The sequence below is a fragment of the Schistocerca serialis genome, chromosome 8 (assembly GCF_023864345.2).
Source record: "Schistocerca serialis cubense isolate TAMUIC-IGC-003099 chromosome 8, iqSchSeri2.2, whole genome shotgun sequence".
NCBI classification, from domain to species: domain Eukaryota; kingdom Metazoa; phylum Arthropoda; class Insecta; order Orthoptera; family Acrididae; genus Schistocerca; species Schistocerca serialis.
In genome coordinates this window covers 305,014,423-305,029,459 of record NC_064645.1, presented here as the reverse complement: position 1 = coordinate 305,029,459, position 15,037 = coordinate 305,014,423, and the positions used below count along the sequence as shown (strand labels likewise).

The 15,037-nt window shown below is 37.9% G+C and overlaps 1 protein-coding gene across 1 annotated transcript in view; it reads right to left on the bottom strand.

The window, feature by feature from the left end:
* The window catches only part of LOC126416987 (protein bark beetle), a 355,587-nt gene that overhangs the window by 136,487 nt on the left and 204,063 nt on the right, over positions 1-15,037 (bottom strand). The window contains exon 14 of the mRNA XM_050084872.1: positions 4,542-4,705. Within this exon, the coding sequence (XP_049940829.1) occupies positions 4,542-4,705 (164 nt within the window). The remainder of the gene's footprint in view (positions 1-4,541; positions 4,706-15,037) is intronic.

Sequence of the window (15,037 nt, the reverse complement as noted above, 5' to 3'; positions counted from 1 at the left end):
TACATAAAATGGCTTATATTTCTAGTGTTCGTGGTTTACATCATATAACAATAGGTGACAAATGTTATTATCATAGATTTGCTTAGCTGTCCACTAATTAAGGATTTATCTTGTAACAAATAAGTAGAGTTTTACTAGACACATTTTTATGGAGAACTCTGTACACTCAAAGAGTCACAACTGCACTATTTGCATGTCCTTTTGCTTAGACATGAACTGCAAGCAAATTTTTACATATAGCACAGTTCTCTCTGGTTTTGTTTTTCTTGAACAATCCAGTTTAACACTTTTCTCCCCCTTCTCTGACGGCAATCAAAATAAATGGAGTCTGGAATTGCTGAAGATGTTACCACTAATTCATCTGTGTTTTCATTATAAAAGACCATTAAGAGATGGCAGAGCCAGTTATCAACTTGTACAAGGTATGCAGATTGATCACAACCATATCTAGAATGTTATACAAAGCATGTACAAGTCAGCGCCTTGTCATGACTCTTACACTACATTTGTGTGACATTTCACTACCAGATCTACACCAAATTCATTGTTATAACAACTGACTGTTTCTGGTGTTTTACTTTTGCTATCTAGTCATTTGTTACAATGGAGTGCACAGAACTAATAACAAGCAAACTTTTTTAGTCTTGCTCTAGTAAAATGTCATTTTTCTTAGTCTTCCCTTGGTAAGATGTTAGAGGAACATCATCAACCTTGTCAGTAATACTTGAATGAAGCATAACCTTGCTTTTCTCAAAGATTGTGGCACTTCCCATCTGCTCCTGTTCAAAGTGCCAACAATGATTGTACCCATCTGTTTCAGGTCTTTTGCCAGCTTAAAAGAAGTGAAGAAGCTATCTGACGTAACAGGTCTCCCCTTTCATAAGTAAGACTCATGAGACATTGGGTAATACTTTCTTCCAGGATAGAATCCGCATGTCTCATTTCACATTTTCCCAAATAACAAAAATCATTCAAAACACCTAGCATGTTTGAGCAGCCAATGCTTCATTTTCAGGTCCAGAAAGACCACAACTGTGATAGCAGTCCGTTATAGTTTCCAGCCCAACTGCTAGTGATGACAAACATATGCGCAAAAGTTCATCATTGTTGGCTAAAAAAAAGTGCCAAATAAAACAGGTAAAATGCATTTTTGTGAGAAGCGGTCAACTGACCAATTTTGGAAACCAATGGTAAGTCAGCAATTATCTTAAGAGTTTGCAATTACAAAGTAAAACAATTTAGGCATATCAGACCTTCTCTAAAACAATTAAAAGTCATAAATTCACAGAAACAGACTATTTTAAGGGGAGTTGGAATGCCCTATCTCGCCAATGTTAAATTTGCTAACTTTGTGTACCTTTTTCTTTGGAACTATTATCTTCAGAACTTTGAAATTCTGGCAGAGGTTTTCAGCATATATTGTGAGCCCACTGAACTAGAACCAATGTTTTCTTTTTGTTGGTATAGTATTTATGAATTTTTTACCATTAAGCCATTTTTTATTGGAAAAAGTATAACATAAACTTCCCTAGTTCAGAGAATAAGCCAGTTCTTGTCATGATTCTAGTTCAGTGGCCTCTTTGAACTGTTTTGCAGCATTTCTGAAAATTTGAATGTTGTTGGTTGAGTGGTTTATGAGATAAAGGTACATGTAACACTAAAAATGTCAAATGCCAGAAAATGCGATTAAAGTAATTTATTATGAAAATTCACAAATACCTTTTATTCTATTATCAAAAGTGTCCAGCAGAGTAATCAGGGTCATCTTCTAGTTCTTCTTCTTCACCTAGAAGCTTTCTTCTCCTTGCTGCCCTTGCTTTTTTTGTATTAAATTCAGCTGCATACTGAGCCTTCCTTACTCGCACGCTGTCCAGAAGCTGAAGACCTCTGATGGTGTTGATACCAGGAGCAATGCCGAGCCTTGCCATGACCTTTAGCCTACCCATATGACCATCATTGAATGAAATAACAGCATCACTGACTCCCCATTTCAATGTTTTTATCCCAACAAATACATTCTTAGGTACACGAGTCCAAATGAGGTTGTTGAACGACTCGTTTTGATTCTGGGTACAACCATGAAGACATTTTCGCAGAAGATCAGGATGCCCCAAGTCTCTATATATTGGTTTAATTACTTCCATAACAGCCAATGGAATATAATTTTTATGGTGATAAGGATCCCCAGTAGCTTGAGATTTTCTATAATTGCACCATGACTGAGGACCATCTGGACAAGCAAAATGTTGAGGATTATCATCAGTTGATGATCGATGTAAATATGTGGCCCATACAGCTTGTCTCATTTCCTGCAAATTATTTGCATTATTTCTTATTGCCATACCATAGTATTGTTGTAATTCATTTATAATTTTATCTGACAGGCGACCTCTAATGGTTTTACCATCTGACAAAATTTTGTCCTTCAGATTCTGTTTCAGTTTCCTTAGACGAGTGCCCATTCGTTTCTGAACATGACCGACACATTCTAGTTTAGTTATTGTCTTATTGACATATGGCATGGATTCTGTAACACTTTTGTATGCCTTGGAGTCCCCATCTCCAAGGAATTTTGTGTAAAATACTCCCCGTTCTTTTTCTGATCTGCTAAACATTTTCACAGCAGCGGCAGCCTCCATGCCTCCACTCGTACCTTCATAATTCTTGCTACATATGTGAGCTGCTTCTATCTTACCAGATGCACAATGGTAACAATGTTTAGTGAGCACTTCATAGTCCAAAACTTTACCGCTGTCCACACTAGTAACAGTAGCAACAGCATTTTTGGATGTGTGACCCCTTTTCTGCCAGGTTCCATCAAAAGCAACAGGGATATCTGGGTTTCCTTCATTTATATATTTTGCTTCACTGGCAGCAGCTTTCATTGATAAATCTGCTACAGACTGAACAGCATCTCCTATCACTTCAGTGTAATTGTCAATTTTAGCAGGTGGAGGTGGAAGATTCATTATGGCACAAAATGTTTGAGCAGCAGTATGTCCTTTACCAATTGCTCTCATTGCATACATTAGCCTGATATTACTCTCAAACAAATTGCTACTGCATGTTTTAGAGCTCCAAAAACAGGTCTCATTTTCACAACTGGCACAAACTATAGCAATTTTGCAGGAAAGTCCTATAGATTTTGTTATGTTCATATCAAAAGAACCTCCACAAAGATTACAACACAAACATTTCTTCATAAACTCAGTAAAAACAGGAAAGTCGACTAAAACATATTGTTCATTAGAAGCTTCATCTGTAATTTCACTTGCACAGTTTGATAACTTCTTTTTTGATGCACTGGTGGGCGTGTCTCCTTCACACATCTCAGCTGTACAAACGTCAGAACTTTCACCAGCATCAACAGGTGCTGAAGCAGAATCACTTGAACAAACGTTATTTGTAAATCTATTACCGCGAAACTTTCGCTTTTTAAATAATGATGCACTCCTAGGCATCGTAGAAACTACGCACTCACCACTGAAAGTCAAAACAAGACAGATAACAAACTCCAAATGAGCGACAAACTAAACTCGAGGCTCAAAACAAACACTCACAGATCAAAAACTGAACAATAAACACAGCTAGTCGTAAAAACAATGGTACCTATGGAAGGATCAAAGATTCTACAACTGAAGAGTGAAATCCACAGCCTTCTATATGTAATGTTTTCGGAAATGCGAAGATTTAAATGTGTACAAATCACAAGATGGGTAACTTTGCTGGGCGCACATGTAATTTTGAAAAATTAAATAAAAATACTTCCAATTGGAATTTCTTAACAAATTTTGCACCATTTTAAGCAGAAAATTTCAAATTAAGTTATAAGGTTAAAAACTGAAAATGTGAATTTTTTCCATTTTCCGGCATTCCAACTCCCCTTAAACACCAAATACATTTGCGTCTCAAAATAAAAAATGATCCTCTGACCTCCGCCGTACATACTAGTGTTAAGAATTTGACTGCTTGATAGATACACAAAAAAGACGGAAAACATTGCTACAGCTATTGGGTGAGTACTTCTTCAGTGAAGAAGAACTTCTCCGAAAGGTTAAAACAATTTTCCATCTTGTTTATATGGCCACTGAGCATCCTCAACATCTCAACTCTACAATGAGTTTTACTTGCACTCCTTTCATTATTTGTATTCAACAAAGGCCTTCCATTACCACATGTTCATAAAGAGGTATTCAGAATGAAATGTCCAAAATATGTACTAAGTGGAAAGAGTAATCAAGAAAATACTGTGTTTTTCTAAGGGAGGAATCCTCAAATAAATTTTATGAATTTGCAATTTTCTTAGTCTGTTATGAGGTGGCTGCAAGTTTCTTAAAGTAATCAATTGGGAAAATACATACTTATATGACAGCCAGAGTTTTCTGCTCGAGTTTTCAGTTATTTATGTAGCACCAACTTAATTCCTTTCTCAGAACGTGATCAACACTGAATCTTCAGCAACAAGGAAACCTTTAACAAGTGGTGTAGTGGTACTCTTTAATACAATATTAATAACTGCAAGTTCTGTGTACTTTACATACCTCATTAATATGTTTTCACCAGTCCCAGCCTGAGGTAACTCTGCAGGTGCCATGAGCCAACCGTCAGGATCCGGTGCCAGCCCCAACTGACGGCATACTATTACTGAATTATGTTGAGTCCACCCGTAACTGCACACAGTGCCCCATGTCCCATTTACACGTATCTGCAGAAAATTATAATAATTTTTGACCCACGTGCAACTGCTCAAAAATTTTAACAGTAGAAGGTTTTAAAACGGACTTATATGAAATTCTTCACCAAGTAAATGTACCATCACTCTCAATACTGCACAGAAGGTATCATACACTTGTATAATTGAATTACAATAATATCTGAGAGGAGAGAACAAAATTTATCTTACAAATGAACTAATGGGTTCAGCAGAGAGGCACCAGAAGTGAAGTGCTTATCGCTGAGATGGGAAACTTTCATACATCTACAGAGTAGAGAGGAATTGTTGCCGACACACTCTTTGGATGCCTCAAAATAATTGTGTGATTGGCTGTGAGGAGAGAGTAGGAAAGAGGAATACTGAAGGAGGGAAAGGTGGAGGAAAGCTGAACAGACAAGTGCCATGGTTCATAATTGCGACCTCTCACTATGATGTGGAGTCTGTTTTATAGTTATAGTAGTACACTGTCCCAGTGACAAATATTGCAACATGCTGACCATTAACATGGTTCCTTTGGTAACTGTGACATTGATTTAAAGGCAACCATGTATACCATAAAGATATATGACCAGACAGAAAAAAGAGAGATCGAGGAGGAAGAAAATTAGGTGAGAGGGAAGAACAAAAGAGAGTGGAAGAGATAAGTGGAGGAGCTAGGCCAGACCAGGAAAGTGCAAAAGGAGTACAGGCAAGAGGCCAGACACTAATGATGTTTGTATCAAAAAATATACCACAGCCACAGTTGCCAGAGAATCTAATGCATAAGGTCAAATCTTAAAGAAGGTGCAAACATAAATCACACTGTAATGGGCAGAGTAGCCTGTAATCAGAATATCCCTTTCATCTTTGGTGATGGTATGGTGTTGATTATACATGCAAGTGAACAACTTGTTCATTGTGCTGTTTGAGGCTTTCTCGATGTGACAACTGGTTGAAAGACTCTCAGCATTGTGTCATTTGGTGTAATGAAAACGGCATTGTGTTGTTTGGTGTGATGAAAACTGCAGAATATTCCAATGAGATCAGACTTTCTCATGCTGCACATGTGATGTCCACAATGCATCACTAAGAAAGGGAGGTCTGGATGTCATCATTCCCTGTGATGTTGTTATAGCCACAGCTCTTGGCACCTGTGTTTTTCTAACAAACCACCGTATACATGACCCAGTCACATTAATATGACCATCCCCTATGTTCGATGTCAACATGCAGTAATCACTCAGTCAGCAGGTGGTAGCACTAGCAGTGGAGGGAACATAAAACATGACTGGGGGAACATGGAAGAGTGCAATAGTGGTAGTAATGCAACAGTGGAGTGATTTATCTGACGTCGAAAAGGGCATGATCATTGGCTTTCGGGCCGAGGATGGAAGCATTTCTGAAACGGCTGAGTCTGTAAACTGTTTACCCGTCACTGTGGTTAAAGTATACTGTGCATGGCAAAATGGCACTATCCACAACTGGCACTGAGGCAACTGCAGTGGATCATGGGTCATAGATGACGGGGGTGAAAAATGGCTCCAGAGATGTGTACGGGCAAACAGGTGTGCAGCTGTTGAGCAACTGACCACGCAAATGAGCAAAGGGGCTACCAACAGTGCCTGCTCAACAACCATTTGGCCAACCTCACTGCGTATAGGCCTCCACAGCACCAGCCATGTGAATCACATTTTACAGTCCATCAGAGTTTATGGCTTGAAACATCTGAAAGCAAACACCCTGCAATCAGGCAGGAGCATTTTGGTCTGGAAATGTTCTCATGACATTTCATGGGTGATCTCATCATTCTGGACAGCACAATGGATCAGCACAATTATGTATCTACCCCTGGGGACCAGTCCACCCCTACATGCAGTTTGTTTCTCCTCAGCACGATGGTATCCACCATGCGGAAGGATATTTATATTGTCATTTCTTAAAACTATTCTGAATATGATAATTCAGATTATAAACTAAGCTGCTTTCTAAATGAATAATAGCACGCCCATTTATATAATATTAAATTATGAAAGGCATGATAGGCCAAGTAAAGTCTGGGAAAAACTAATGGCTCCTTTTTGTACCTTCCAACATATGATTCTAGTGCTTCAAAAAGAAATCCAGGAATAATGTGCACTTCTCCAGCAACAAACAACCTTCCCATTCCACAAATAAACATTTTTTTTAATATAGCGCAGATACTGACTAAAATATTGACAATAAACACTTTTCTAGACAACAGAAAATAAACTGCCACCTAAGGACAGCAACAATTCAGATAAAAACCACAGGGTAATAAAAACAATGTGTTGTTTTTGGCAGACAGTCCCGGCAGGAAATTAACTAGTGCATTAACTGACATAAATAATGACAATGCAGCTATTGGAATCATGAAACTGGAGCAAAAACAACTGTTGTCCTAGAAGACATCAGCCAAAATAAAATAATGTTGCAAGAAACTGACCACATTGTGGTTAGAACAGTGTGGTGTGTGATGAAGCAGATGCTTTTGTTACATTCTTCGACACAACCAATCTAAAAGTACAACTGTTGTTACAATGTCCCACAAACAAAATTTTGTTAGGTTCACGCGTTAAAAGATAAATACAAAAAACAAACATCAAGATCACACAGCTATGTTCAGAGTTTGATAAATGTGATGTTATAGATGTTGGTGATATTGATACATATGGGTTTCTATAATTTTAATATTCGACACACATGGTTTGAGTTACGCCAAAATAAAATTCCATACCTTATTACTGACTCGAAGTAGCTGTGATGTACTACTTTTCTCATGTCCATATTGGTAGCATTGTGCAATTTGATACGTAATAGCCATCGGTATTTCTTTTTTCATCTTTCTAAATAAACAGACACCCATTTAACTCACTTAGGAAGTGAGTTAGACATTATTACTTCAATGTTAATGTTATTCTTGCAAGGGACAGGTTGTGTCAAGGCTGACTGTTAAAATTGACATTTGTTGTTTACACATAATAGCCACTGTTCCAGAGCTGGTTTGTTTAAATAAACCATCGTTTATTGTTGTCATAAGTTTTTAAACTTCAAAATACAGTGGAACCTTATTAACAAGCACCTCCCATACCATGCAATTCACATAATGAGCAAAACAAATTGTAAAAAAAAAAGACTCGCTTAACGAGCGATGACAAGTGACGATGATTTAGTGAGACATCACTAGCCATTCACACACAGCAGGAGAAACATTCAACAATATAAACCTCTTTCATTGTCAACAGTGGCATACGAACAATGTCTTTAGCATGTACTGCAGTCTGAGTTCTTTCTGCTACTATCTTGATGCAGTTTGTGATCACATATTTTTCTAAACTTGTGTTCACACTGTGTTTTTTTGTGTGCATATTTTAATAACCCTCGTAGAAATGCCTCTGAACATTACACTGCAAGAAGACAACAATAAAAGAAAGAAAATTACCTTAGAAATGAAACATAAAATCAATGAAAAACACAAATGTCGTATGAACACTGCTGATTTAGCAAGCACATACAATCTGTCTACATCAACTATTTGCTCTGTACTCAAGAACAGGCAAAAGATTAAGGAGATAGATGCTTCAAAGGAGTGACATGAGTATCTGAACAATGGTATCATATTCTCAATGATGTCAAAAATTTGCTCTTTATATGGATAACTGAAAAGCAATTGCAGGGTGACACTATTAGTGAGAACACCATTTGTGAGAAGGCAAGAACAATTTTCACTGACCTCATTAAGAAGACGCCAGAATCTTCTGTGCTCATAGAAGTGTTTAAGGGAAGCTGTGAGTGGTTCAAGAAGTATAAGCTAAGAACCAGCATCCACAGTGTTGTGACGCACGGCAAAGCAGCCACCTCTGACTCAAAGGCAGCAGAGAACTTCATGAACGACTTCAAGATGCTCACAGATTCTGAGGGTTATCTGCCACAACAGGTTTTTAATTGTGATGAGATGGGTCTATTTAGGAAAAAGACCTTTTTAACAGAATAGGAGAATACACTGCCTGGTCACAATCCAGTGAAAGACCATCTTCTGTGCCAATGCAAGCGATGAACTGTTGACTGTTCAACATTCAGAAATTTCATGAGCCTTCAAGAAGTGTTGAGTCCAGAAGAGCAGGTTAAATGTGATGTGGAGGTCCAACAATAAGCCTTGGGAGAAACATGATCTTTTTTCTGACCAGATCAATGAAGTTTGTGGTCCTACGGTGAAAAAATATTGGATTAAGATAAATCTCAGGGTGTATACGTGGACGAGGAAAAAAAATTCCGGGATTTTTCCCTGATTTCCCAGTTAAAAATACACTTTCTCCCAGATGAAAGTACACTTTTTTCCGTGTTACGTAACAGCACACTTTTCCTCAGAACTATGAAACTTATCAATCCTTTCAATGGTAGTGGTTTTATACACCGGCGTATAATTTCCCGGCACTTTAAAAAATGAAAGTCAGGGGAAAATACACGTTTTGGAAAGATTTCTTATGTGCAGCAACATGTACACTGCATATTTTCATATTAGGAAAGTATAAATTCGAATTCCACCAAACACCGCATGTTACTTTCCGAAGGATTGAAGTCAAGATTGCAATGCACTTTTGTAAGCCAGTCGTAGCTCATGTCAAGCAATCTCGCCAGCCGATGTCAGCGGATATTCAGAGCATAAGACATGTGATGTAGTCAGCCAATAGCAACATCACTGTTAAGAAGCGCAAACACACAAATAGGAAAAGGTAATGGTTTAAATTAATATACATAGTGTTGCTACAAGAAAAGAAAAGCTTTCACGTATAATATTGGTCTCTAAGATTAATAAGCTGCAAGAGGAGCTATGCTGTCACATATAAAGTTGATCATTTTTGCGCGAGTTACACTTTACGATAGATCACACAAATGTGCAAGTAAAATTTTTAACAACGACATAAGTGTCTGATCTTTTGGGCTCAAAAATATTCTAAATGGTCATCCTCAAAGATCTGATTTTTGAATGAGAGTCAAATGCTCTGTGATTTTAGAAATTCGTGGGACATTCGAGTACAGAGTTTATCTTGCAAAATATGAGATTTACTTTGAAAGTAACGCTTTTCAAACAAGTATTCGGAATATATTCCCACAACCTGTTAGAAATAGATTCTTTTCAGCAGTTGCCAGAGAGCGCCTAATAACAGGCGATGCTGCGCTTGTGCAGCTACGATGACGCAGGAAGCCCGTACATTCCTAGGTATAAAACATTAAAAGATCTTACATTATGTCATAAAAGAAACAAGACATGGGAATTTTGTGAACCATACTAAAACGCATAATTCTGCTTAAAGTGCACATTCGTATGTCCAGATTCAGATGTAAATTTTCTTGGTGTACCAGTACTGTATTATCTCATGTTTCGTTCTTTATTATGGCATAATACCATACGTGCTAGAAGATGAAAACATGAACTTGAAACGCAGCGAACAGTTGAAACTAGCCAAAAGTGCTGAATTAAACACTTCGTTTCAAATAAACTGACTGCCTCAGCAGAAAAGATTAATAAAAGTCAAATTCCTTTAACAAACCAACAAAAATAACTTCACTGTTCTGCAAGGCAATTAACACTTGACTGTCAGAAAGGTTGAAACAAAATAAAATCTGAAACTAATAACATATTTTACCCTTCCATAATTATATGAATGTATTTTAATTCACTTGATAGCTCCTGGCCACAGAAATCTGTTTTGTTTTCATTTGATGTGAGAGCAATAAACGAAGAGGAACCAGCAAAACCACTTAACATAAACACAGGTCACGTGGAGACTACCACCTCCTCACTACAACTCAGATTGCTCAGTGCATCAGGTCCAGATCTACAATATTTCTGAACCGGGGCAATATTAGAGAGTGGCACTCCCCTCCCTCGAGCATTTGAGGTAAGATGCCAAAAATTTTAAAAAAAATCAACTTTTCAAAGATACCTTGATTTTTTAGCACTCATCTTTCTGAAGAGTCTGTTACATAAAACATATATGTTCTAGGGAACGTTATACATGTCATTTGGTCTTAAGTGTGCCGAAGTGGAGTGCCACGCCTCTTTACACAGCATTCTTCCATCGCACGTCTCTGTATTTCGCTCTGTGGAATTCAAACATGTAATATTTTGTAAAGGGGCCATCAAACCATATTCAGGCAAGTGGAAATTAAAATGTCCTACGGTGCCTCTCCTGCTCCCAGTCAGCCAGTTTGACATCCTGCCCCTCTTCAAAAAAATCTTGCACTTAATACTGGATGAGATTATTTGCAATTGGCAGAACAAGACCTCTTCAGATAATTTGGAGTCTTTACTGCCTGTTAGCTAATAACTGTTTTGTGTGACATAAAATTAAATATAGGATACATAAAACGAATAAAAACAAGAGACAAGAAAGACAGTACACATTTCTTCAATCCTTAAGTCCTAACTTTTTTGTCTCTCTAATCTTGCCACAGCTTTATATGGCATACTTTCCTTTCTGGGAAAGAATCTATTACCTCATCAAAGTTCGTCAACATTTTGCTACATGAAAAAACGAAATGTTGTCTAATACTAGAAACTCTGTTAATACAAATAGTACCCAAGACTGGTGTGGTTTCCCGATCTGATTACGTGTATTTTGTCACTGTCTGCTAGATAAAACGAAACAGGCCTGGCTAATATTGCAGCAATTGTTACACACACCAAATAAACGAGACTGTTTTGGCATAAATTGTCATTTTTATAACACGACAGAATATAATTCACGAAGCACCAATATCAAATGCCTATTAGGCCTACTACAAGCAAAAATTTTTATGTTAGGAAATAGTTTCACATTTCATTCATACTCTCTAGCTTTTGAAGCATGAGATCGAAAAGTAGTAGTACGAAATTTTTATATAAATTTTGAATCGTTATATTCTTCCGTAATTTGTGTGAGTCCCCTTTGCTTCTCTTTCCTCGTTCTAACAAACAATCTTGTCATCACTAACTCTGTAACTATTCCTGCCAGTGTCAAAACTTATTCTCTGGTTAACTTCACTAACGCTGCCACAATCACCGGTTTAGTTATCCCACATTTATTCTCCAGTTAGAAGTTATTACGTGTTCGTACAACTCGTTTTCCGCGCGACTCCCAGAATAGAACTTTGGCGGCTGTTAGCTGGGGACTGTATAACTGGCCCTTAGTAGTGTAGTGGTCTGGCCAAACATTTTCTGTCAAAAATTCATTTCCTTGGATACCCGCAGAAGACAAGACATAATCTTTGTTGCCTGTTATTCCTGTTAGTCATTTATTTCCACTCTGGTAGTCTGAATCTATGGAATTCGCTAGAAATTATAACAATGCTGATCATTTGCAAACCCAGTCAACCACATAAACAGTGAGTGATTGGCATTCACCCGTTCGGCTCGTATAGCCTCGTCCTCTTTTGTCTGCAGGAAAGTTTATTTCTAGATACGACGGGGATTCCCCTGGCAGAGACATCACGTACACTATGCACGCATTCAAAAATCAACTTACGATTCATTCAGAAATCAACTTAGAATTTGATCAAAAATGTTAAAAAACCAACAGGGATGCATTCAAAATCATATGAGTAATCGATAGACCAACGTGCGCTGGATGCTAGGTGCTTTGTGAAACAAGATCTTTTTCCTCGAGAATATGAATTTGGCGTCCCCACCCCACTTGAAACTGCCATCCAGGGTAGATACCCTCGTTTGCCCTTGCCCCCTACCCCTAGTTCCGGGCCTGTTGCGCATATGTGAATCTGGCAGCTTAGGCGCACCAGTAAAATTTTTCCGTATAGCATCTGACTGCTTGCTGCTATTGCTTATATAGCTAACTGTCACACTTCTGTAGCCAGAAGCGGGAGCAAGGTACTACTGTTATGCGACTCAACTGCACATGCACATAAGCTTGCTCGCAACCACTCAAATGAATCTAAAGTAAACAGTTGAAATGTCATGCTCATCGGAGGCAATTTGTTGTTATGAAACATTGCATAGTCTTCCTAAAGCCTTTGACACATGTTGCTGTCGGCAGACGCTTGTATGAGCACTGTGTTTTGTTGTTGTATATGGTGCTTTCTTCTTCTTCTTCTTCTTCTTCTTCTTCTCCTCTTCTTCTTCTTCTTCTTCTTCTTTTTTCCAACTTGCGTTTTATATTCATTTTTTTTCTCTCGTTCATGTTTTATTGCTGCAGTATTGTTCTGCAGTAGTGAGATGGAGTAATATTTTTCATTGGAGTATTGGTTCTTACCAGTCAAAGTTATGAAAAGTTAACTGAAAAATAAAACAATAAAAACTTCCCAGAATTCTAAAATGTTTCTGGGTTTTTCCCGGTTTTCTCCCAGATTAAAAAATTCCTGGGTTTTTCCCGGATCTCCCAGTTGTCCAGCGTCGTATACACCCTGAATCTACCACTCCATGTCTTGCTTATTTTGGACAATGCTCCTGCGGCACATTCTCCAGGCCTACACGACCACCACCTTAAAGAATTTCAGTTCATCAAGATCCAATTTCTGCCTCCAAACACCACTCCATTACTTCAGCCTGTGGATCAGCAGATTATTTCTAACTTTAAGAATCTCTACACTAAAGCACTCTTAGAGCTTTGCTTTGAGTTGACTGAAGCTACCAATCTCATTCTCATAGAGTTTTGGAAATATCACTTCAACAAAGTGCCTGTGTCAAGATGTCCAAAAAGGCGTGAGAACGGGCTAGCAAGAGAACTCTGACTTCTGCTTGGAAGAAGCTTTGCCCGGAGTGCATTGTTGCATGTGACTCTTAAGGTATCTGAGTCAGTACCAGTGGAACCTTAGTCAACAAGATTATGTCTTTGGCCAAGAGCATGGGACTAGAAGTGGATAACAATTATATCGATGAGCTTGTGGAAGATCACAGCCAAGAAATGACCACCAAAGAGCTTATGGAGTTGCAGTTTGTTTCACAGCACGAAATTGTCGAGAGGAGTTCTTCAGAGGAGCAGCAGGAGGTGGTAACAGCAAAGCAGCAATCTTTTGGCACAATAAGAGAAATACTGAAAGCACGGGAATCGGTTGCATCGTATACTGAAAATCATCAGCCCAATAGAGCAGTGGCTATGTGCGCTACAAATTTATTTGACGATAATGCTGTGTCGCATTTTCGCCAAGTGTTGAAGCGTCGGCAGAAACAAATGACTATAGATAGCTTCCTAGTAAAAAAGAATTAGTTATGTATCGTGAATAATGAAGTACATAATACTGTATGTATAATTTTCTTTCAATAAGTGGCATGGAACACATAATCATATTTTACATTATTTTATACGGAATATATTGTTTCATTTAACGAGTGTTTCACACTGCAAGTAAGATTCTGGAACAAATTATGCTCACTATGTGAGGTTCCACTGTATCGTTCAGTAATACATTGAATGTACTATGTAAGTTACTTTGATAAGTGACTTACACTTACACAAATTCGAACTTAACTGCACTGTCTAACAATAAACAAGTAATGTAGTGTACCATACTGTGATTCCAATCAATGTGTTACAAGATAAGTTCATTGTCTTCATTATCTTGATCAGTATATATATGTGTAATATTGGTGTAATTTCAACAAATGAGTTACAAGAATAAGATAAATTACTGGAAAGACAGTAAATATGGAATTTTTGCATCCCATATGAGGTCCATATGGGTTAATTTTTTTAATCCTCAAATACAGGAAATCCCTTACAATATGGGACTGTTGGCAACCCTAGTCAAGACAGACAAATCAGGTAACCAACGGGAGTCAAAATGAAAACACATGCTTTAATGTGTAGGTGCTTACAGTTAAGTACATTTACTACTGTTGTTTATGAAACTAGGATAACTTCAAGCAAAATGTAAATTCTATCCTCATGTTACAATGACGTTTTACAAAACATGAACAAATGAATGATAAAGTGATGTACTGGAGAAAAAAATACCTAGAACAAAGCATCAGTACATCTTCTACATATAAGGTGCAGTCAAATGAAATCTGAACACCCACCACAACAGAATCATGGAACATCTCCATTCAAGAGTAATCACCACACGCATTACAACATTTGTCCTGCTGGGAGATGAGACAGTTAATTCCTGTTTTGCAGAACACAGTCATCTGCTGATGGATCCACAACCACACCCATTTTTGCTCTTCCTCGTCTGACTGAAACCGGCATCCAGAATGGTCCGAGATGCCAGAGATGATGGTCATGTGTGCATTAGGCGTACTTGCTTATGTGAATGTATATGTGTGTGTGTGTGTGTGTGTGTGTGTGTGTGTGTGTGTGTGTGTGTGTGTGTGTGTGTATTTCTCTT